Here is a 21,799-nt window from a genome sequence, read left to right as displayed (position 1 = left end):
AGGTTCATCCTCTTCATTTGTGTTTGGTTCTGGGTCTTCAGCTCCTCCAACTGGTCCTGCATTTGGTACCAGCCAAACACCAACATTTGGTCAAAGTCAAGGCTCCAGCCAGCCCCCTGCTCCAACCTTTGGATCACTCTCCTCCTCATTATTTTCTACTGGTGCTCAGCCTGCGCCTCCAGCTTTTGGCTCTGTGTCAAGCAGTACACAGCCTCCTGTCTTTGGACAACAAGCTACCCAACCACCTAGTTTTGGCTCTAGTACAGCTCCTAATTCTGGTAAGTAAAACCTCTAGAGGTCTTGGTTGTAGGCTGGTGGTGTTGCTAAGGCAGAGCTATGTTTAAGTGGTTCCATCCTAATTTTTCAATCTTCTTTGCATGCTAACCTGTGCTAGCATCATGAGTGCCACTTTAAAATACTTCTTGAATCAAATTCTGTTTGCAAATTAACTATTGATTTGAAAAGTTGAGTAGTATTGATGTAATACTAGAAACAGAAAATGATCTAGATATGCTTCAAGTGGTATGTGCTTACCTCAATATAGTGTGCATGCAAGGTCAAGTCAAAACATCTGTAGACGGAGCACAAGTGATTTCTTGGTTTGAGAATCCCTTATACACACACATTCTTTGTGCAAATGGCATAGAATTTATAAATGATAAGTTCCTCTTAACTCTGCTCAGAATTTTTTGTTTTGTATTGATAAAATTACAGCTCAGTGGGATACTGAACATAGGAGTGTAAAATGTTTACGTGGAGACAGATAAACGTCATTGTCAAAACACACAATGTATTTTGAAAGATCTAGTTCAGGGGTCAGCAACCTTTTTCAGCTGTGGGCTGGTCCACCGTCCCTCAGACCATGTGGTGGGCCGAACTATATTTTGGTGAAAAACAACGAATTCCTATGCCCCACAAATAACAAAAAACTACATTAGCTGTGCCAATGGATTTGGACATGGTGAAATGGATTTTCCCCTTTTTTGTATTAGAAACTGCTTTTGAAGGTTGCATTGGTTTCAGAAGAGTTTTGCCATGTAGCATCGGAAGGTTTGTTAAATAAATGTGTGTGCTCTTGAACATGCATTTTTATTTTTATTTTAGATCTAGCTCTGTGGAATCCAGAATATCTTATTGGTGCACTCCAGCAATGCAGTAGTTGCTTTGTGAACTACTATACTTGCATTCTCCTCCTTTGTAATCACCTATTTAGTGCTTCTTAAGAAATTAAAGTTCCCCATAGACAAATAATTGCGAAACAATGCTTTTCATCCAAGAGGTTAAGTCTCGGTTATCTCGCTCTCTTAGGTCCGGTGTTCCAGTTCGGAAGTAGTACTAATTTCAACTTTACAGGCAACAGCCCAGGAGTATTTACCTTTGGTGCAGCTTCTGGTGCTCCAGCACAGCCTGCAGGTGGCTCTTCGGGATTTCCATTCACCCAGCCTTCATCATTTAACCCAGGGTAAGAAGGGGTTAAGACTTGGCATGACAGTGTGGCGGGGTCTCTATATATTGAAGGTGCAATCTCCTAGTGCTTCCATGCACATGTTGTAATGTAAGGGAATCATTTTCAGGTACATCTATGGGAATTCCACACTATTGAATAGCAGTGCTGGGGTGGGGGGCAGAATGAACTTGCATTAATTGAATCTACAAATTTGGTGTAAATTTAAATTTCAATCTAGCTGTGGCTATTGGAAATGAATATTTAAAGCTGATGGCATTAAGCCTTTCAGATCAATTATACGCCTGCAGCTATCCTTGAAACAAAAGTTTAGATTACAACTCCTTAACTGAGTGACATAATCTCTAAAAAAAATGATGTATTTAGTAAATGATCTATGGGATACTCACTCAAGTGCCTGGTTTTTTTACAGTGGATTTAAAATTTTTGTTCCACAATATTAGAAGCTTTAAGACATACAGCTATCACTTTTAAGTTCCTCATGTTTAATTCTTTTCCTCCCTAAAGCAGGAATAATGGGAAAAATATATTCTCCACATCTGGATCTTCGCAGCCTGTTCGGAAGATAAAGACAGCTGTTAGACGTAGAAAATAAAATATTAATGATTGTTACAGACAGCAGTTTTCTTACCCACAGCTGGTTGCCCTGCATTGTTCAATTACTGAATTGTACCTCATGCTGGGTTTAGCTGAAGCCAGGTCTGCCTAAACTCTGCTCGCTTTCCCCCCTCCCCATTTAGGTTTTTTAAATAATTAAGAGTTGGTGGCAGGGAGGATCTTAAGCAAAACTATTTTAGAATCCAAGAGTTTTCACTGACTTGGCATGGTCTGGCTATAGATATAAATATAGCCTGCACAGCGAATGGCTTCGTATAATACCTCTGTTTGCACCACTTTGTGCGCTCATCTGCGTTTACTGACACCTCGAAATTGTAATTATATCAGAGGGGAGTCTGTATAGAGTAGAGAATGTGGATAATGAGTGGTTTCTATGCGGAGTTTGTGCTGATGTATGTGTGAAGTGAGCGAGTTGCGTGTATTGTGCACTAAAATTTTCTGATAGAGGAAGAATGATTAAAGAATGGTCCATGCTAAGGACTAGTTAGATCAGTAGTACTTCATTCAATAATTAGATGCTCTTTCTATTTTCATTCTTACTCCTTATCACCTGTCTCGCTTTTTCAATATTTTATTATGAAACAAATGTGTAAATACAATTCAGTTTCTCAATGTACTTTGACATAACAGATCTGTGAACTTGAAATTTTAATTTTGTGTGTTACAGCAAATTTTTGTTTAGTATTGTCTCAGATTTTATTATGTAAATCTCATTATTCAAAGTTGCCTAAATCCATTAAAGACCTTTAAAATTGGGAATTCTTAAAGTGAGTTTATTGGCTTTTCTGATCCATTTTTGTTTGGACCAAAAACCAGTATTGTACAAAGTGTTAAGTATATATTTTTATATTTACGGAAATGGACTCTGGTGACTTTGGATAATAAGGAAAAGTTTAATATTAAAGCCATGTTTATTACAGTATAATTAACATGTTAAACCATGGGATAAATGCCATCAATAAAAATTATGGAAATATGTTTGTGGTGAATTTTAATATAAGCACGAGGTCTTACAAGAATCTACAAATTCTCTGTTAGTAGGATATACATCTTATATTTACAGTGAACAAATGCTGATCAATGTAAATTAAATGCATCTGTTATTGTGCTAATAACAGGGTGCCTGAACTTCAAAACCCCGAGGGCTAAACCTAGTTGTCTGGAGCATTTGAATACACTTTACCTTGCAGCCATACGTAATAAACCAGGGACAATAATGTCTTTATTAAAATAATTACTGCCTAGTTGCTGCCAAGTAACTGGCAGCAAGTGAAAGATAAACGATCGCAAGTACCTTGATTAACAGTCTCAGCTTGGTTTATAAGAGGTTCTTCTTCTTTGCGGTCTGCAGTCCCATATGCAGGTCCTCATCTTCACAGAACCCTTCAAGAGTTCCAGTCAGGAGGTTTGTGATCATTTCTCCCCTTTCCTGCTATCTTAAGGCTAGTAGGTCTTTAGGTTTATATACATGCCTCAAAAAAAAACTGGATAAGGACCTTTCAACTATGTTTTTCCAACAGCTTGCATTATCACCATCTAGCAAACCATTCTCCATTGTTTTCTCTTGCCCTAATCCTCTGCTGCAGGGGCCAAAGTCCTCAAGACACACAAAGAACATTTTGTCCCACGTATTTTGCTTTTATCCTAGCAGTCCTCAGGGATGGGTTTCTAGCATGTTTGATAGCCTAAAGAAAAATAACATAAGTGGCTGAACACATTTACTCCTTTTTGGAAAGGGATGTGGGAGGCAAGAAGTCAAGGAGCTGTTGCCAGTTGTGGGCAATTTACTTTGTGATGTAGAACCTGCTTTTGCAATATGCACAACTCCATGTCTGGCTGGCTTTTTTGTATATGCTTGGGGGCAGGTAAAAAAAACTCGTAACCTTTCCATTCTGCTGTTCCTGAGACCTTTTGAAGCATGGTGGCTCAAGAGTAATGCAACTAAACTATTACAGTGGTGCCTCGCAAGACGAAAAGAATCCGTTCTGTGATTCTCTTCGTCTAGCGGTTTTTTCGTCTTGCGAAGCAAGCCCATTGAAGGATTAGCGGCTTTTAGCGGCTTATCTGCTGATCGGATCAGCTGATAAGCGGCTTAGAAAAAGGGGGGAGGAAAAAAACCCAGCAGGAACTCGCAAGACATTGTCGTCTTGCGAAGCAAGCCCATAGGAAATTTGTTTTGCGAAGCACCTCCAAAACGGAAAACTCTTTCGTCTAGCGAGTTTTCCGTCTCGCGAGGCATTTGTCTTGCAGGGCACCACTGTAGTCCATGAGCCAAAGGTCTAGAAACAAAGATGAATTTATGAAGCACCTTTTAAAATAACATGACCATAATAAATTTATCAGCCCCAGCAGTCAGGAATTAGCAGCTTTCACTGAAAAATGTGGGTTTTAAAGCCTAAAATATGTAATACTCAACTATGAGCAACAAAGCAACAACTTGATAAATGCAACATAAAGACACATACCCAAAGTATAAAAAAGCAATCATGTATGCAGTTTAAATGCTGGCTTAATTAATCTTTATAATATCTAGTAACACAAGTACTGCAGTATTCATTACTAAAATAGTTGATCAAAGCAGTTTGTGTCCTTTGTGCTCTACAACGGATAATACCACTGCTGCTGCTGCTGCTGCTGCTGCTACTACTACTACTGTGTCTCTCTCAGCTTAACTAAAAGTGTAGAAATGTACCCTTCAATTGATGGAACTGTGTGCAAAAAACACCTTACAAGTTAAATGCAACACAGAAGGGTAGTGCAAACATAAAGTCAAAATCCACAATCCTTGAACTGGTGACAACCTTTTTCACATCCAGATGGACTGACTTCCACTAGTCAGAGCTCCACTCCATGATTTTCCACATGGTTCACTGTTCTGGGCCTGACTACTCTGCAGGTAGTCAATTCTGCTATCCCTTGCTGTTGGAAGTAACTGAATGATCTTATCACACCAGAAGCAGAGATGCTATCCCCAACTGATATCAGCTTTAATTAAACTAGGATAAACTAGTAGCACATGATTCAGCAATGCTGTGTGGAGCTACCTCTTACTACTCGATTCATAGAGCTTATTTGATTTGTCAGCCCAGCTGTTCTCTCAGAGGGACTGAATTAGTGCTAAGCTATAATTAATGAAGACAGGCACCTAAAGCTAAACCAAACCATGAACAAACCCTGGTTACATCTTGTCTGAATGACAAGATGTATTAGCATTAGCAGGGTGTGGGAGAAGCAGAGAAATGCAGTGGCCAAGATCTCTTCAAGAAACCCATGCTAAACTAGTTCAGCTTAGCATTGCCTGCCAATTGGCTCATAGGTTCTTTAGTTCTAAGGAATAGGATATTTGCCATAAGACAAGTGGGTGTGGTAAATCTCCCAATCCATCAGTGCTCTCCTGTAAGTAGGCCTTCCTCAACATGCATTTATGTTCAGTGCTGCAAACCGTAGCAGCAAGACTACTTGCAGATTTTTCAGCCCTAAAATTAATTCATTCAGAAAGATGGAAAGAGACGAGTTAAGGAAGCAGCCTTGGCACAAACTTTTAATCCTTCCAGAAATGTATTTTAGGAGAAATGTTAAGTACTTACTCCTGTATGATCTCCCCTCCAAAAGGCTCTCGCACAGTCATCTTTATTTGAACACAGGACTTCTCAAAATTCCTGTGAGGCGAGAAATAATATTTCTTTGCTGCTCCCTATTGAACAGCAGCCCTTCCCTCTTAACTGTTTGTCTAATTAGAAGAATATTTCTGATACTCTGTTACATTTGGAAAGTCACCACTGTAGCCATATGATCTGTCAAGTTTGAGATCCCTGCTTATGTACATGGACAAGAATCTGAATCTCACGACACCATTCCAGTTCCAAAACTAAACCAATGGCTCAGTTGTGAACTTCCTTAAATTGAGATACTGCAATAACTTGAAAACACCAGTGTATGTTATAATAGTTACATTTTTAAAAGACGTGTGTTGTTTTTTTAAAAATCAGCAATATCCCATTACAATAAGTTAGTTCCTTATCAAGTGACCAGAAACAAATTAATAGAAACATTGTGTTCTGGTTACATAGTATTTGATCTTAAGGGAACAGAAGATTAAGGGAGAATGGTAATACTTTTTAAAGTTTGCCAAGCCATAAAAACTTGATACCAATGTGCTATTCAGCTAATATTCTATTTGTAAAAATAAATCATGCAAAATATGCTTTGTTCAATAAGGATAATTTAAATTATCTAGGCACACAACCAGATAAAGTGAAAGTGCACCTATTTATATTTGCTTTTTCAAAGATCACACAGATTCTCTATTGCTTTAGCAATAGTGTTACTGGCTATTTTTAAAAAAATTATTTTGTTATAAAATGGTGCAAAAGGCTATGCATAAACTTCCTTTTGCTCGTATCTCAAACATACTGTGGTTCTCATTAAACAAATCTGAAGTTTGTTTTTCTCCTTTTTGCACTAGTTTAAGTTTTCTGTGCTCTTACAAAGGGGGAGGGGGACGAGAGAGAAATCAAACTTTTCCTTATCCTAAGCAGTGATTAACATGTAATTTGCATCAATTCCCTATAGTAATACTGTCAGAACTCCAATATATACCAGTTTACCAATACCAGAATTATCTGCCTTCCATGATATAGCACATATTCAGTTACTGGATTTGTGTTCAAGATCTCTTCATCATGCAAGACACACAAGATGTTTAAAGAAAACTTTTGAGTATTAAAATACAATGTTTGCATGAGAAATTCATGATAAGGCTTTTATAAAGTGGCAACTCAAGTCTGCCACCATAGCATTATATAACTTCTAGCAATTTGCCGCAAACACTATAATCCCTTTGGTTATCTCCTGTAATAGTTTTGAGTGTTCATGAAAAATAAGTCTCTCTTTTGCTATAGGACCCTCACTGTAGAACTAGCATTTCTCATACACTAGAAGACACTCTGACCATAGGCTGCCAATAGCTTTTGAAGATAACTAATTCTCTTGATCAGTTCAAATACTCTCAAATTATATCAGTGCCATTTTCTCCAATGTTTATGGCACTGCTGGAATTTTAAAAAAAGTTCAGTGTCATCATTGGCACTGTTCTGGAGTGACAGATTCAGAAATCCACCAGATGTCATCGGCACATTTGAACAGTAGAATCCTGGCTTCCTTGTGTATCATCTGACACCGTTTCGTTTTACCACAATTGTTCCTGCTACAATATCATAGGCTGTTCGGTTATGCTGAAAGAACAGCAGGGTAATGAATGCAGGAAAAAAGGAAGCAATAGAAAAATTCTTGATCAAAGCTCGTATTGTAGATCTGGAAAGAAAAGAAATTATATGTCATCTCTGCAGTTCTGTAAACGAGTTATTTTGATGAGTTATACAACTGCTAAAAAAAACACAAAAACCAACCCCCCTCTCAGAATAATTTCCCATTTCTGTTTTTTTTTAATACATTTTTATTAAGATTTTTAAACAAGCACAAAAACACAACAACACAAATAACAAGTATAGTTTCAGATCCTTATTTTCTTAACATCTTTCCCTGACTTCCCCACACCTCCCCTTCTTGTATTCCAATTCCAATAGTTAGCTCAGCAAGTTCTTATCCCCAGCTTTAACCTTATTATTATTATACTTAATTCATCTTAATTAACCAATTTTAACTTATAGACCTCAATTTAAACAACAATACTCATTCTTTACACCCTTTTCTAAGGTCGACCCAAATTCCCTTCCATGAATTTCCCAATTTTTATATTAATTACAAAACACAATATAATTTGGTATGGCTTTGTTAAGAGTGGATTCTTCAAACTAGGACTAATATCCTTGATTCTGAAAGTAACAATAGAAAATTTGTCTTAATGAAAGCTGATGCAAAGTTACACTGGATCCAAACCCTGTTCAGCCGCAGGGATACTGCTGCTCTGCCAAAGCCTGGTAAATGTCTTTATAGTGCTTGTTTTCAATCCCAGCTGTCTCTATTGTTGGCTTATTTTGTTAAAAAATCTTACTGTATAAAGTTTAATTAGGCTGTAAGCCACCTTGAAATTGAAGTGGAGGTGGGCAAAAGACCTTATCGCAAGGCTCTATTCAATGAAGGAAAAAATAACTATTTATTCAATGTAACTAGAAAAAAATGATGAACCACTACTTGTACCAACATAATAGTGATACAAAAAAAGTTAACTTACGTTGTCATGCTCACATTAGAAGATGGAATCACTAACACGCGACTTGGTGCAATAAGTACAGATGTGTCGCATGTCACAACTCGAAGCCCAAGCAGAAATTTCCCTGGGGTTGCTCCACCTGCTCCCCAAATGCAAATAATCTGAAAATAAATGCCATTTCAAATTTTGTCGCCAGGAAACAATATTTTACCTTGCACAACCTTCCAAATGCAAACACATTAAAAATGAAGCTAACTTGATGAAAACAGAAGAACTTCAAAACATGTTTTGTAATTGGGGATATAACTGGAGAGGGAGGGATAACCTGCTCCCTGTCCTGGGCAACTCAATAACCCTAGAGACTATGTAGATAGTGGCTTCTGCTTCTTGGTCACACTAGAATGTAACATAAAATAGGAATTCATTTTGTATATCGGTGACTTTTCCAAAAGTTCTCATTATCTGTGTCAGTTTAAGCTCACTAAGGATTAAGACATATGTTCTCACTATTCACTACTGAATAACGTGTAGTTAAGGCTTAGATACCTCATAGAAGCAGACTAGCAATCTGTAGACAAGGGCCACTATCATCATTTTCTGTAAATCTTCCATGGAAGTGTCTTCATCTATTTCCTCTATGATGTAATGCATGGCAAACTTGGATATATCCCTGCACCAAAAAATAAAAATAAAAATCTTTTTAGTAATCAATAACAGTAACATACAATATCGCACTACAGTATAGATGCTTCTATTCAATCACCACTTTCCTGTCAAATGTTTTCACCTGATGGGAATTTTAAGTGCATAGAATTGAGTAGTGACTAAGGAATCAGAATTAGGTTGCATGGGTGTAGCCAAGGGGGGCAGCTGCCCCTCCATCAAGAAAAATCCATAAAAAATACTTAAATAACTGAGGTTCTGCTCCCCCACAACAAAAATCCTGGCTATACCCATGACAAATTGTGTCTATATTTCAGCCAGTCCCAACTGTATTTAGATTACACAAGCTGGATGCTACTCGCTCTTGGCAACAGTTTCAATTCATGCAGAAAATATGCTTATTTCGCATCTAAAAGCACAATTCCACATCTACAAAAGAGTGAGAGCTAGTATATGGTAGGAAGTCCCCAGGACTAATCTTGCCTATGTCATGAACTTCACAGTGTAACCTTAGGCAAGCCAAACTCTCAGTCTCAAAATTCATGGATAAAAATACTCCTCCATCTTCTCCTCCAAACTTCCTCCAACACGGGGAAGTTGTACAGTCTAAAATATGGTAGTGTATGTGACCTGTTACAAATACTTCAAAGTGTACACAAATGCTGGATTATGTTAATTATTTTGAGGTAAGCAAACCCCATCTGAAAAACCTAAATATTTTATATCGACCTATACCAACTTATCAACTTTTATCAAGCTATACAATTATTTTAAAAATGCCACATTAAAAAACATTAGGTGAGATGCAAACAAGTATTCTATAATTTTTAAAAAGATGAACATAATTTTCCAATATACTTCTCTATAAGGAAACAATATTCATTAAGTCAAAAGTCACCTACACCCAAGGACTACAGCACTCATTTAGCAAGTGCTGTATTTACTAAATCTTGAAGTATGACTTAAGTTTTGCTGCAACTCCAAAGCTTGAGAAATAGGGTACAACTAAATTTAAGCTTATACAAAGTATTATTATCATATTAGTTTGTTGTTTAATAAAGAAACATTTTTTTGGCTCAAAGCAACTAACATTTTTTTAAACCACAGCACCAAATTAAAATGTATCAAAATATTTGAAAAAACTCATTCATGAGTGTTCCTACATGGAAAAATAGTTCTACACCTAGAAATCTAGTATGGCAGGGAGGAAACTTGGCTAGATCCTTTAACATATATGTTTTCTATGTTCAGGGATTTATTTTGGTATGAAGAACATTCAGTCATTCAGCCTCCACCTGCAATTTGAAATGGACTAGTTCTGTTATACGTTTTTCTAATTCAATGAAAAGAAGAGCACAGTTAAGAAGAGGAGAAATTATAACATTTTCTATATTATGTATTATAAAACTTACTTTATTCCACTGAGGTGCATAATACTCAAAACTATGGTTGCTTTAATAAAGAAAAGAATGAAGAAGTCCACCATCTCTGCTATAAACCTGTGAGCCAAGGATGGGATAATATATTCACGACCTGTTTTTTAAAAACAAGAGTATTCAATAGTATAGTATTAATACAAAATAAACAGCTTGAAAAAAGGTGCAATGTGCACAAGATAGGCTTATTATATTTGACTTTACATAAAAGGTAAAGGTAAAGGACCCCTGACAGTTAAGTCTAGTCGCGAACGACTCTGGGGTTGTGGCGCTTATCACGCTTTACTGGCCGAAGGAGCCAACGTTTGTCCAGAGACAGTTTTTCTGGGTCATGTGGCTAGCATGACTAAGCTGCTTCTGGCGAACCGGAGCAGCACATGGAAACGACATTTACCTTCCCGCTGGAGCGGTACCTATTTATCTACTTGTACTTTGATGTGCTTTCGAACTGCTAGGTTGGAAGGAGCTGGGACCGAGCAACAGGAGCTCACCCCATTGCGGGGATTCGAACCGCTGACCTTCCAATTGTCAAGCCCTAGGCTCTGTGGTTTAGACCACAGCGCCACCCGCGTCCCTTCACTTTACATAACCAATGGCAAATGATGCAATATTATAGTTGTATGTATAATGCACGAAAACACATAGACACAACTGGAAACCACACCAGCTTAATGGAAATTTACCACCATATGATCATTACTATGTGAACCAATGTTCTCAAGTGAAAACAAAGTGCTGAGAAGCAACAAAAAAGACTGCCTGATAGTCTTCTCCCATGCCATGCTATCCTGGCACAAGGTCTGCTGCAATGATACTTGAGCTATTCACAGAGAACTGAGGCCTTGCCATGAACCATCTAGGGTTGGGATGGAGGGAAAGTAGACTTTGGATCTATTTGTAGATATCTGGCTGATTTGTAGGGATCAAGGGATTCAAATTACATGTGTGGAAACTAATGTGCTAATAAAGAAATTGTGTTTAGTTTAATTGACAATTACAGTGTTAAATGGTTATTTTAAAAATGATCTTTCTATTTATATTCAATTCTGTTTCTTCTCTTAATGAACTTTACTATTTCTACTATTTACATATTTTAAAATGAGATGTAATTGTATGCTGATCTAATCAATACACTTTATATACTTTTTCCAAGTTAAGTTAATGAGAATTAGTTAATGTAATCTAATTCTCAACAGAAAGTAAATCTGCAATCAAAAATAATTCACTGCCATGGCTGGTCTTGTACTAATCACTTATCTCTCATACTGTAGTTTTTCTCACCTGTAAGATACACTTATTAAATGGTTGCTTTTAATGAGGTCTTACTGCAGCTTTGCTAGCAATCCTTATGCCACTATTTTGCAACTAGTCCTGATGCTTCCTTGTGCTTTAAAAGGGAGGCAGTAAGGAAGAACATACATTTTACACTTGATTTGGAAAGCACCCTTTTTCCTACTCTAAATTTCTTATTTCCCTTTTGAAAATACACATGAAAATCAATGCTTGAAAATGGAATTTCAAGATTTGGGCTTCTGCATTTATTTTTAGGGAACGACTTGACATTCTGCATTAGATGCACTTGGTGTTTCTGCAGAAATGACAAATATTTCAATGCAATGGTATCATACCACAAACTGCACTTCTGAGTGACTTTGTAGTTTTCCAGAGGCATCTCACTAACAATTGTAGGAAAACCGGCTGCTGGCCAAGAAATACCTTAATTAGCTCTAGGAAGGCTCTTATGCACTTATCTAAAGGGCCCCACCCAAGCCCTTCCATACTTATCTTTACCAAAAGTTTCTAGAAGGGTAGACATGTTGAGTTCCAACCTATACCTATTTCCTGAAAGAAAGCCCCACTCATCTCAATGGAACTTAGAATGCAGCAAAATCAACAAAGACTCGTACAGCCCCTTAAAAACACGAACAAATTTATTAGGCTTTTTATCAGGCTCAGCTGGTCTGAGGCCAGGGTGGAGGTCCTGTTAGAATAAAGTTGTAAACTCAAACAAAAAATCAGCCAGTCTGGTTACATAAGATAGCAGGGCCCCTTGGCCGACTTACGGTAGCTCTCCAAGGGCCACGGCAAGTGTACCCAGCTGCTCACGCCTATAGACGGGCTTGCTTTCATTCCAAGCTCCCCCTCCACTCTGTCCTCAGTGAACTGCTCAGCAGAGTTTTTATGAGTAGTAAAGTAATTGGTGAGGCACAGCCTTGGAGATCTGGGTATGGCACTGAAACAATCTCGGTCATCCTTAAAGGACTGCTCCCATACAGTAGTATTGGGGGACATCTACACAGCTTCATGGCATTCATATTGTCCCCCATTCACTTTAATGGAAACCAGCAGCCATGTGTGGACCAAGACAGCCTGGTGGCAATGACCAGCAACACACACTACCATCTCTCAGTTGAATTACTGCAACACACTCTACATGGAGCTGCCTTTCAGTATAGTTCAGAAGATGCAGTTAGTGAAGAATTCCACTGCCATGTTTTTACATGGGGTAGCAAGAAGAACTCTGCACAAGGCCCAGTTCAAGAGTATGGACATATAAGGCCCTGTACAGTCTGGGGCACTAGTACTTTTATTTTCTTTCTTTATTAAATATTTTCTTGATTTACAAAGGTCTGTGCAATGTCTCTCTCTCGTATCCCCCCCCATGTAATATTTTTTACAAATCAGTTTCATTTGTTAAGACATCAGGAAGAAAAGGGGGAAAGAGGTGGAGGGGGGAAAAGATGGGTGGGGATGTTTCTATTTTACTTAATATATGTAGGGTTTGGTGTCTGGCACTAGTACTTTTAGAACACCTCCCCAGATGCTGCTGCCCAGGACTGACCTGCTGGGAGCCTGAAGGGCCCTGCCCTGCCTCTCTCCACCTGGCTTGGGGCGGGGCCTGACAGGCTCCATAAAGGCCTGCTGCTGCTCGACAGAGAGGGCTCCTTTTTAAATTTGTTTTTATTTTTTATCTATGTCATTTTAAATTGTAATTGATATTAATGTTGTATTTTTTAGTTTCAGATTTTATTTATGTGGAAATTGTTTTCCATTTGGTTGTGTACCTTTTGATGTGTTTTATTTATTGTTTATGATTTTTGTTATGTTATGTTGGTAATTATGTAAATCTTCTCATGCTGTAAGCTGCCTTGAGCATTGTTTTAACTATGGAAAGGCGGCATAGAAATAAAATGGTGGTGGTGGTGGTGATAATACCTTCCAACCTATGCTTGGGAGAACTTGTCCATGATGCCACTGGTAGGCAAAGACCAAGGAGTAGGGGCATAAGGCAGGGACTTCTCGGTGGTGCCCACCCCCAACATTATGGCATTTCCTCCTGACTGAGATTCAGTTGTCCCTGTCCCTCCACATTGCCAACAACCAGGTGTAAAGTTAAAACATTTTGCCACCCTGGGTTGCCACCCGGAGGTGAGGGGTAGGTATTTAATGAATAAAACAGGTGTCAACCTAGCAGTTCGAAAGCACATCAAAGTGCAAGTAGATAAATAGGTACTGCTCCGGCGGGAAGGTAAACGGCATTTCTGTGCGCTGCTCTGGTTCGCCAGAAGCGGCTTTGTCATGCTGGCCACATGACCCGGAAGCTGTATGCTGGCTCCCTCGGCGAATAAAGCGAGATGAGCACCGCAACCCCAGAGTCGGCCACAACTGGACCTAATGGTCAGGGGTCCCTTTACCTTTACCTATTTTAACAGAGTTTATTGCCTTCTACATTACATTCCAAACACTATTATCGTTCTGTTTTATTTATTTTAAATTACGGTTTTGTGAAATCTGTACAGTGGTACCTCGAGTTACATACACTTCAGGTTACAGACTCCGCTAACCCAGAAATACTACCTGGGGTTAAGAACTTTGCCCCAGGATGAGAACAGAAACCGCGCGGTGGCAGCAGCAGGAGGCCCCATTAGCTAAAGTGGTGCTTCAGGTTAAGAACAGTTTCAGGTTAAGAACGGACCTCTGGAACGAATTAAGTACTTAACCTGAGGTACCACTGTATTGTGTTTTTAAGATTGTTGTTAGCCACCCTGGGCTCCAGCTGGAGGAAGGGCGAGGTGAAAGAATAACAAACAAACCCTCGCTGACAGCATTTCCTTCTCTTGTGCAAGTGTGTTTGTGTGCGCCCAACAACTGGGAACCACGTTCCGTATCTCTCTCCTGTTAAGGAAAACTTCTGCCACAACAGATTTGTTGAAGTCTTTAAAAGGGCGCCACAGCATTGACCAAAACGCTGCCCATAAGCCTCTCCCCTTCACTTATTATAAGAAGCCCACCTCCCAGGCGCTGCTTCTCGCATCTACACCCCAGGCCAAACGGCGCGCCTCCCTCCCCTCCCCCAGTCCCGTAAACATCACCATGGAAACCCAACCCTCAGGCCGCCCCCGCCCCCTTCTCTCCGCTTCAGCCCCGGCGCCCCTTCCCCGCTCAACTCCTCTCACCTGCCGGCCGGCCGGGTTCCCTCAGGGAGCTGGCGGCGGGGGCGGCCCGTTGGGTCAAAGGCGCGTGCCTCCCCGCGGGCGGTTGCCAAGCCGGGGCCGCGCGCGGCGGGGCGGGGCCGCTGGCGGCGGGAGCCGGAGGGGTCGCGAGGAGGTAGTGGAAGGGGCTGTAGTAGTAGCCGCCGGGAGGCGGGGCGGCGGAGGCGGCGGCTCCGGCCATGAGCGCGGCCAGGCCGCTCTGCCAGCTCAGGTAGCCGCAGTACGAGTCCCACAGCCACTGGTGCACCCGCCGAGAGTACTCCCCCGCGCTCAGCGACTCCGAGGCGGCGGCGGCGGCAGTGTGGGCGCCGCCTGTTTCCTCAGGGCCGCCGCCGCCACCTGGGACCTCCTTGGTCTCTGCCATGGCCCCGGCCCGGTGCGCGGCCTTCTCCGCGGCGCCTGTCACTGCCCGCGGGCCTCACTGCGCAGCTGCAGGGCCATCCCGCTCCCCGACCGCGTACGCCGGATATATAACATATATCTGCGTGACAGGCCGAGCGTAACTTTCGCGGCGCCGGCTGCGTAGCTCTGACGTCACTGGCGGAGGCGGGGCTGAGAGAGAGAGAGACGGCCCAGAGGCACGGTTTGGAGCGTACCACTGCCTCTTCACGACCCTACGTGAGATGGTATCGCCCAGCTGTGCCGCTCGGTGTTTCTGGGGCTGGGCTTGCGCCCCGCCCGCAGCAGAGAAAAGAGGAGTACGATAAGGAAAAGAGGCAGGGCGGCCAAAGTCCTTGCACTGGGACAGGTTTCCCATCATCCCGAACCCATGCAGTCTGCAGGTGGGAATCAGAAGGCGCCGAGTTGCCCAGGATCACCAGTGCACTTAGAACGTGTTTGACCTGTGAGCTTTGACCAGGCGTCCTTGCAACTTACACATCCCATCCTCTTTTTTTATCTCCTTCAAGTTCTCTAGAAGAGGGGACTAAAGGTTTTCAGCGAAAGCAACAGGCAGCTGTACAGCGTATGGGTGCTGCTGACCATGCCAGACTTATGTTTTGAAGACTCGCCCAGATTATCTGAAGCAAACAAGGATCCTTTGGAAGCAACCTGTCCCCAGCTCCCTGACCCTCTGGGGATCCTTTATCCTCTCTTGCCTGGCAGCCAACGAGATAAACAAATGCCTTGTGTTGGGATAAGTTGGCACAGCTCTTGGCTGTAAGGCCAAATCTATTTTGTAACATCCTTTGTCCGTGTGTTTAGCTGGCTTCAGCTGCTTGACCTCATTTCTAAGTATTTTTGGATCAGACTTTGAGTGAAGTATTGTAAGAGTTTTTGCTACAAGTTTGGGCTGCTTCAGAAAATCAGTGTAGAAAGCAAATGTGTTATCATTCTAAGAATCTAGTCCCCAATAATATAGTAACATAAGAAGATCCCTGCTGGGTAAGAACATAGGCTTATCTAGCATGGCTTTCCATTCTTGCAGTAGCTAACAAGAAGTCTCAGGGGAGCCTACAAACAGGATATGAACACAGCATCTTCCTGCCATTCCTGATCCCCAGCAGCTCTTACTCAGAGGTAAACTACCTCTGGTACTAGAAGTAATATACAACCATTGTGACTACCAGCCTTATCCTCCACGAATAATGGGTGGATATCCCTTTTTTAAGTCAATGTGTTTAGGTTTGAGTTCAAACAGTAGTTCGGGTTGAGCATAGAAGTCTTACTGCCTAGTCCTACCAGTATTTACTCTGAGTTCAGTGAGGCTTACTCCCAAGTAAATGTGCATATTTGCAGTCTTAGAACTTAGCTGCAGTCCTATGTGCAACTGGGAATACCTCTGGCTGAATTTTCAGTGGGATTAAATAATATGCAAAAACCGAAGAAGAAAGTCTGCTGGAACAGTATATTGCCACTGCAGTAGGTAAAAGGTAAAGGACCCCTGGACGGTTAAGTCCAGTCAAAGGTGACTGCAGCATAACATTAAGACAGATACATTATTTTAATTCAATTGCACACCAGTATAACCTGCAAGCTAGAGATGAACAGCAGCAACCTGCCATTCTCTTATAGGATCAGCAACTTTTTTATTCCTTATTCATATGTACTCCTTGGTGCTTAACTCTAACTTGATTGTGAGTATTCACATATATTCGAATAATTAGACATGAGACCTGAGTGATTGTTTTCCCTATCTCTGCCTGTATTTGAATGATTGCCCTTAGAATTCTAAAATAGTTTCAGGTTTTAAAAATATAAATGTCACAGCCCACTTCAAGATAAAATTAACAGTATCATTTGTTCTTTTTTAATTTAACAAACATATTTTCAAAACTGTAGCTCTTCCCATTTTTTCTGAGGAGTGTTTGGAAATCGTTTACATTCTAGTGCTTATTCTGCCACCTGGTGGCTATGCAGAGTCAGTATCTCAACAAAGGTTGATAAGTAAAAGCCAGGAATACTGTATTTGCTTTTTTGCTTTATTTTCACAGTCATATTTGTAGATTCTGCTTTTAATTGCAAAGTGAGAACACAAATTGATTCACATTTAAACATATAATTTCCCCAAGCATATGTTCTTTAAAGCCTTTTCTTATTGAGTATTTGCTGAAGGTGGTGAAAGCCATTGAGCCTCTTGGGCAGGGGTCGGCAATGTTTATTTTGCCTGGGCCGGATCGTTCCTGCGGAGATCTCTCCGTGGGCCAGATTGTGTGTGTGCATGAGTGCCCCGGTCTGCAATTTTCAGCGTCTGTGTCTGCGCAGACGCGATTTTCTGCATCTGCACGTGTGCAGATGTGATGTTCAGCACTGTGGAAGTGAGTCCCTGCACTGCGCTGCGCCAGTTTAGTGCAGTGCGCAAGTGGGCAACTCAATTCAGGGGTGGCTCATGGGCCAGTCAAACGACCTTCATGGGCTGCTTCCAGCCCATGGGGCTTAGGTTGCTGCCCCCTGCTCTTGGGCTTGCCGATCAAAAGGTCGGCAGTTTGAATCCCCACAACGGGTGAGCTCCCGTTGTTCTGTCCCAGCTCTTGCCAACCTAGCAGTTCGAAAGCACACCAGTGCAAGTAGATAAATAGGTACTGCTGCGACTGGAAGGTAAATGGCGTTTCCGTGCGCTCTGGCTTCTGTCAGTGTTCCATTGCGTCAGAAGCAGTTTAGTCATGCTGGCCACACAAACCGGAAAGCTTTCTGTGGACAAACGCTGGCTAACTCGACCTGAAAGCAAGATGAGCACCGAACCCCACAGTTGCCTTTGACTGGATTTAACCATCCAGGGGTCCTTCACCCACACCTTTTTATAGGTGTCCTGTAGTTTGACAGTACCTACAATGCAATTTTCAGCTTTGACATAGTGATGGAATTATGTTCAGTACAGTACTTGAGAGTTGGTTGTAGTACCAGTTACACAATACAAATCAATACTCTACTTTGCTGAGTATTTTACCCAGCATGTTTACAAATCAAGCTCTTCATTGTGCAATTAACTCTCAGCTTATAAAGTCCCATTTAACTCACTGCTGCATTATGTCTGACTATAGAATTTGGATGCAAAATGTTATAACCAGTATACAAATGTCAATTGCCTCTGATTAAAACGTAACATGTAGTTTCATGTTTCCCTGGGTAGTGCGTGTGTCCTCAAGGTTCTCAATTCTGCATCAGCTCAACTAAAATCCACTTAAATCACATGCTCATCATTCATTATGTAATTTGAGCAAATTTGAAGATGCATTGGATACATATATCTTTTAACTTTCTTTTCCCTTCCTTACCCCCTTGTACATCCTGATCTGCCAAAATTCCTATTGGTAAGCTCCTTTGGTGGGCGACTGGGGTTTGTAGTATGGTGCTTTGTGCCACACACATTGGCAACATATAAGTAAATAAATCACTAAAAAATCAGATGGGCAAGGGCAGATGCTTTGTGTAGTGTCTTCCTCTCGGCCTCTCCGTCTGCTGACTCTCGGCTCACACTCTGCTTAGGATCTTTTCAGTTGTGGCTTTGCAACATTGGGACACTCACCCCAGTGCAGCTGATCTGTTGTCAAGAAGACTGATTTCTTTTTCAGTTCCAGATGTAAGTGCTTGTGAGTTAAATGCATCTTATTATATACGCAAATCTCCCATAATTTTTGAACATGAAAGGCATTTTTTTTAAAAAACAAAAACAAAACCTCTACAATGCATTATATTTAAACAAGTTACCATTTTATTTTTAGTCATGTCAGGTTTACTATTGAAAAATGACATGTACTAAACCCACAACAACATTATACATACAGATCAAACATCAGATAGCAAAATCTTATTCTGTGAGCACTATTTGTTGTAGTAGCTATACAGTACTACAGTCAAATATAATTTAAAAATGAAGGAGTTACATATCTTGTAAGGTGCAGTAGGCACAATTTATATCCTGATCTAGCTTTGCAAGCATATTACCATTATTTTACTGTTACAAAGTAGTATAAGTAATCAAAATCAAAATGTATTGAAATCATACAACATGTACTGCACATCACATTAGTGTTACAAATTAAAAATATGGACCGTGTAAGTCAAGCCCATCTCCCAAAATACAATCCTTTTAGTCTGAGTTCAAAATTTATTCAGAAATAGTCTATGGCTTTTCTTAACGTACATTTTTGAATAAATGCATGCATACCTTACAAATGGAAATAGAAGCAGAAATACACCCTTGCCCAATACACAAAATAAGATCTATAACTAGGATAACCAACTTCTGTATTATTAGGAGCCACTCTAATCTCCAGACAGTGGTCTGGAAGTGTATTTTATTGCAAAAGCTGGCACTCTCACAGATGGCGGCCAGGATGTATAATAAAAATGGTGCTATTCAGCAACACAGCCTTCACAATGATAGAGTGGATGTATGCAGGCAGAGGGGGGTACTACATACAAAACAGCAAGAGACTTATAACATCCAAGTGTGGAATAGCTCTTAGCATTTCTGAAGCAAAATCCTATTCCTTGAATGGAAAACAGGGCAGTATCTAACTCAGAGTGCACCTATTGAAATCAGTGCACTAATGTAATAGCAAGTATATTGATTTCAGTGGGTCTGTCTCAGATTGTGACTTAGTCCGATACCATTATATAACTTCTTACCATGTCTTCATTAATGTTTGGTAGGGTGGCAAGTAGTAAGCTTTGGCCTTACCCCAGAAGACACTGCATTTTATTGTTTTCTCGTTCCTTCCAGACATAGGAATAATTAGCATTTGTGAGATCCAGGAGAAACGATGCTTAACATTCAGCTAAGACCCTTTATGTTATCAATTTTTTTTTCAGATTAGGTTGGTTGTTAAATACTGTTTGACCCAAGTAAACAGTAAAGCCCACAAACAAGGAAATGTTATAATGGACAGGGGAGAAGGGGGGACACTCAGCAGAATGCAGATTTACTTAAGTTTAAAATAACTTTTTCTATAAATTATCTCTGAGCTAACGTCAACAAAATTGAACAGAAACAAAGATAACAGCAAACTCTCCTTGTTAAAAATAGATGGTTAAGGGAAATAAGAAATTGAAAAAAATCTAGCTTTTCTTTTCCATTAGCAGCTGTATTGCTGAGAGTTCTACCTTTTCAACTTTCAGAAGCACAAAGACATATAGGAACTACAGACTTTTTGGGCTCCAGGTTTATTAGGTGATACATGAATGAACTGAAATCTAAAATGAACATCTTAACCTCCTACGTTTTTTTTTAACCGGTCAAAACATTAAAAAAGGAATGCACTGAAACATGACAAAAGTGTATCATGCAGACATTTGGCTTCCTGTATGCAGTGAAATAGCCAGTAACCTGAATAGTTAATTTAAAAAATATTTATACATTCACATGACATTGTGTATGACCTATTTGCAAACAAAGTCAAATTGTGGACATGTTGAGAATATCAGGATGCCTACAAAAAGTGAACAGGGGCTGTGCAGTGGTTTCAAAGTGTGTCATGGCAAAATGAACGTTCATGCCTCCCTCAAACATAGTTGTGTACATCAGTATACTTTTTTCCTCCACAGAGATTGTCCCAGTGGAGGAAAAATACTATGTAATACAGCGTATGGTTTCCAGAACACGAAGTAGCTGCTGGAAGGCTTATCACTCATTACAAACCAGTGCTACTTCTTCATGCTGCTGTTTTAAGATGAATTTCTTTGGAGACTGTGGTCATTGGTTTCTGTCCGGCCCTAGGAAGTTAACCCACAATCTCTGTAGGATCAGTGACCAACTTGGATCCATCCCACGATGTCTTGAACTGTTCAGGAACAGGAAATTCTTTCTATATGGACACAAGATTGACAATGTCAGTTGGTCAAACAAGTGGCTGTTATGAAAACTGATGCCCTCACTGTTAGTGGCACATGACTGAGGAGGCTTTTATAAGTCAGTCATGCTATAAAGGACCTTCTTGATTACATTCAGGGGGGGGGACAAGTGTGGCCTTTTTTCATTTTTTGTTGCACTAGCAGATTTGTGATTTCTCCTCTTGATGTAATTTGATGACAACCATCCCAATCTTTTATGTGTAGGGTTAGAACATAAGGTTAGGATAGCATAAATGCCAAAAAGTAAGTAAATGCTATCACTGAAATTCTGCTCAATATTGATCCAGAGCAGACTCCAATGTATAGTTAGCAGAGTTAAAACTTAAACATGTTGCAGGATTCCCAAAAAATAGACCAGGGGCAATTAATATTTCATCCAGCAGAGCTTTACTGCTACTGAAGGCAAATGAGCATAATGTTCACAAATCCAATACATTCAGGATTGGTGCTGTCCAAAAGAAATTCAGTTGCAGAAGACTCAACTTAAACTTAACAATAACTTATAATAAGTCTAAACCTTAACACTATACACAGAACACCACACCAGAACAAAAAGAGAAAGAGAAAGTGTATATATTAATTATACTGTATATATTCCAGAAACGATTTACTTTAATCCAAAAAACTGTTTTCCTCAAAGCAACTTGCTGTCAGTATACAA

The 21,799-nt window shown here is 40.3% G+C and overlaps 3 protein-coding genes and 1 long non-coding RNA gene across 9 annotated transcripts in view; 2 read left to right on the top strand and 2 right to left on the bottom strand.

Moving 5' to 3' along the window:
- NUP153 (nucleoporin 153) overlaps window positions 1-3,059 on the top strand; it is a 43,804-nt gene extending 40,745 nt beyond the window's left edge. For 2 of the 4 annotated variants that reach the window (XM_083519036.1, XM_083519034.1), the window contains exons 20-22: window positions 3-278; window positions 1,309-1,462; window positions 1,976-3,059. In XM_083519036.1, the coding sequence (XP_083375162.1) occupies window positions 3-278; window positions 1,309-1,462; window positions 1,976-2,060 (515 nt within the window). In that variant the 3' untranslated portion in view covers window positions 2,061-3,059. Of the gene's footprint in view, window positions 1-2; window positions 279-1,308; window positions 1,463-1,972 lie in introns of all 4 variants that reach the window. The other 2 variants (XM_083519035.1, XM_083519033.1) reach the window with 1 other exon arrangement.
- Window positions 2,641-17,269, bottom strand: FAM8A1 (family with sequence similarity 8 member A1). The gene is made up of 6 exons (XM_083519664.1): window positions 14,812-17,269; window positions 10,331-10,451; window positions 8,802-8,925; window positions 8,277-8,416; window positions 4,339-7,396; window positions 2,641-4,029 (listed from the first exon to the last, which is right to left on the bottom strand). The coding sequence occupies exons 1-5, from the start codon at window positions 15,209-15,211 to the stop codon at window positions 7,252-7,254; spliced, it is 930 nt and encodes a 309-aa protein (XP_083375790.1). The 5' UTR covers window positions 15,212-17,269; the 3' UTR covers window positions 2,641-4,029; window positions 4,339-7,251.
- Window positions 14,983-21,238, top strand: LOC310714453. The gene is made up of 3 exons (XR_014529784.1): window positions 14,983-17,534; window positions 17,631-17,864; window positions 18,396-21,238. It is a non-coding gene; the product is annotated as an uncharacterized lncRNA (long non-coding RNA).
- Window positions 18,975-21,799, bottom strand: part of CAP2 (cyclase associated actin cytoskeleton regulatory protein 2) — a 46,159-nt gene continuing 43,334 nt past the window's right edge. For all 3 annotated transcript variants that reach the window (XM_083519463.1, XM_083519465.1, XM_083519464.1), the window contains one exon: window positions 18,975-21,092. In XM_083519463.1, the coding sequence (XP_083375589.1) occupies window positions 21,009-21,092 (84 nt within the window). In that variant the 3' untranslated portion in view covers window positions 18,975-21,008. The remainder of the gene's footprint in view (window positions 21,093-21,799) is intronic.

The sequence above is a fragment of the Podarcis liolepis genome, assembly GCF_965112155.1.
Source record: "Podarcis liolepis genome assembly, chromosome: 8".
Classification (NCBI taxonomy): Eukaryota; Metazoa; Chordata; class Lepidosauria; order Squamata; family Lacertidae; genus Podarcis; species Podarcis liolepis.
Note: the sequence above shows the minus strand (reverse complement) of the source record. Positions and strands in the feature narration are given on the sequence as shown.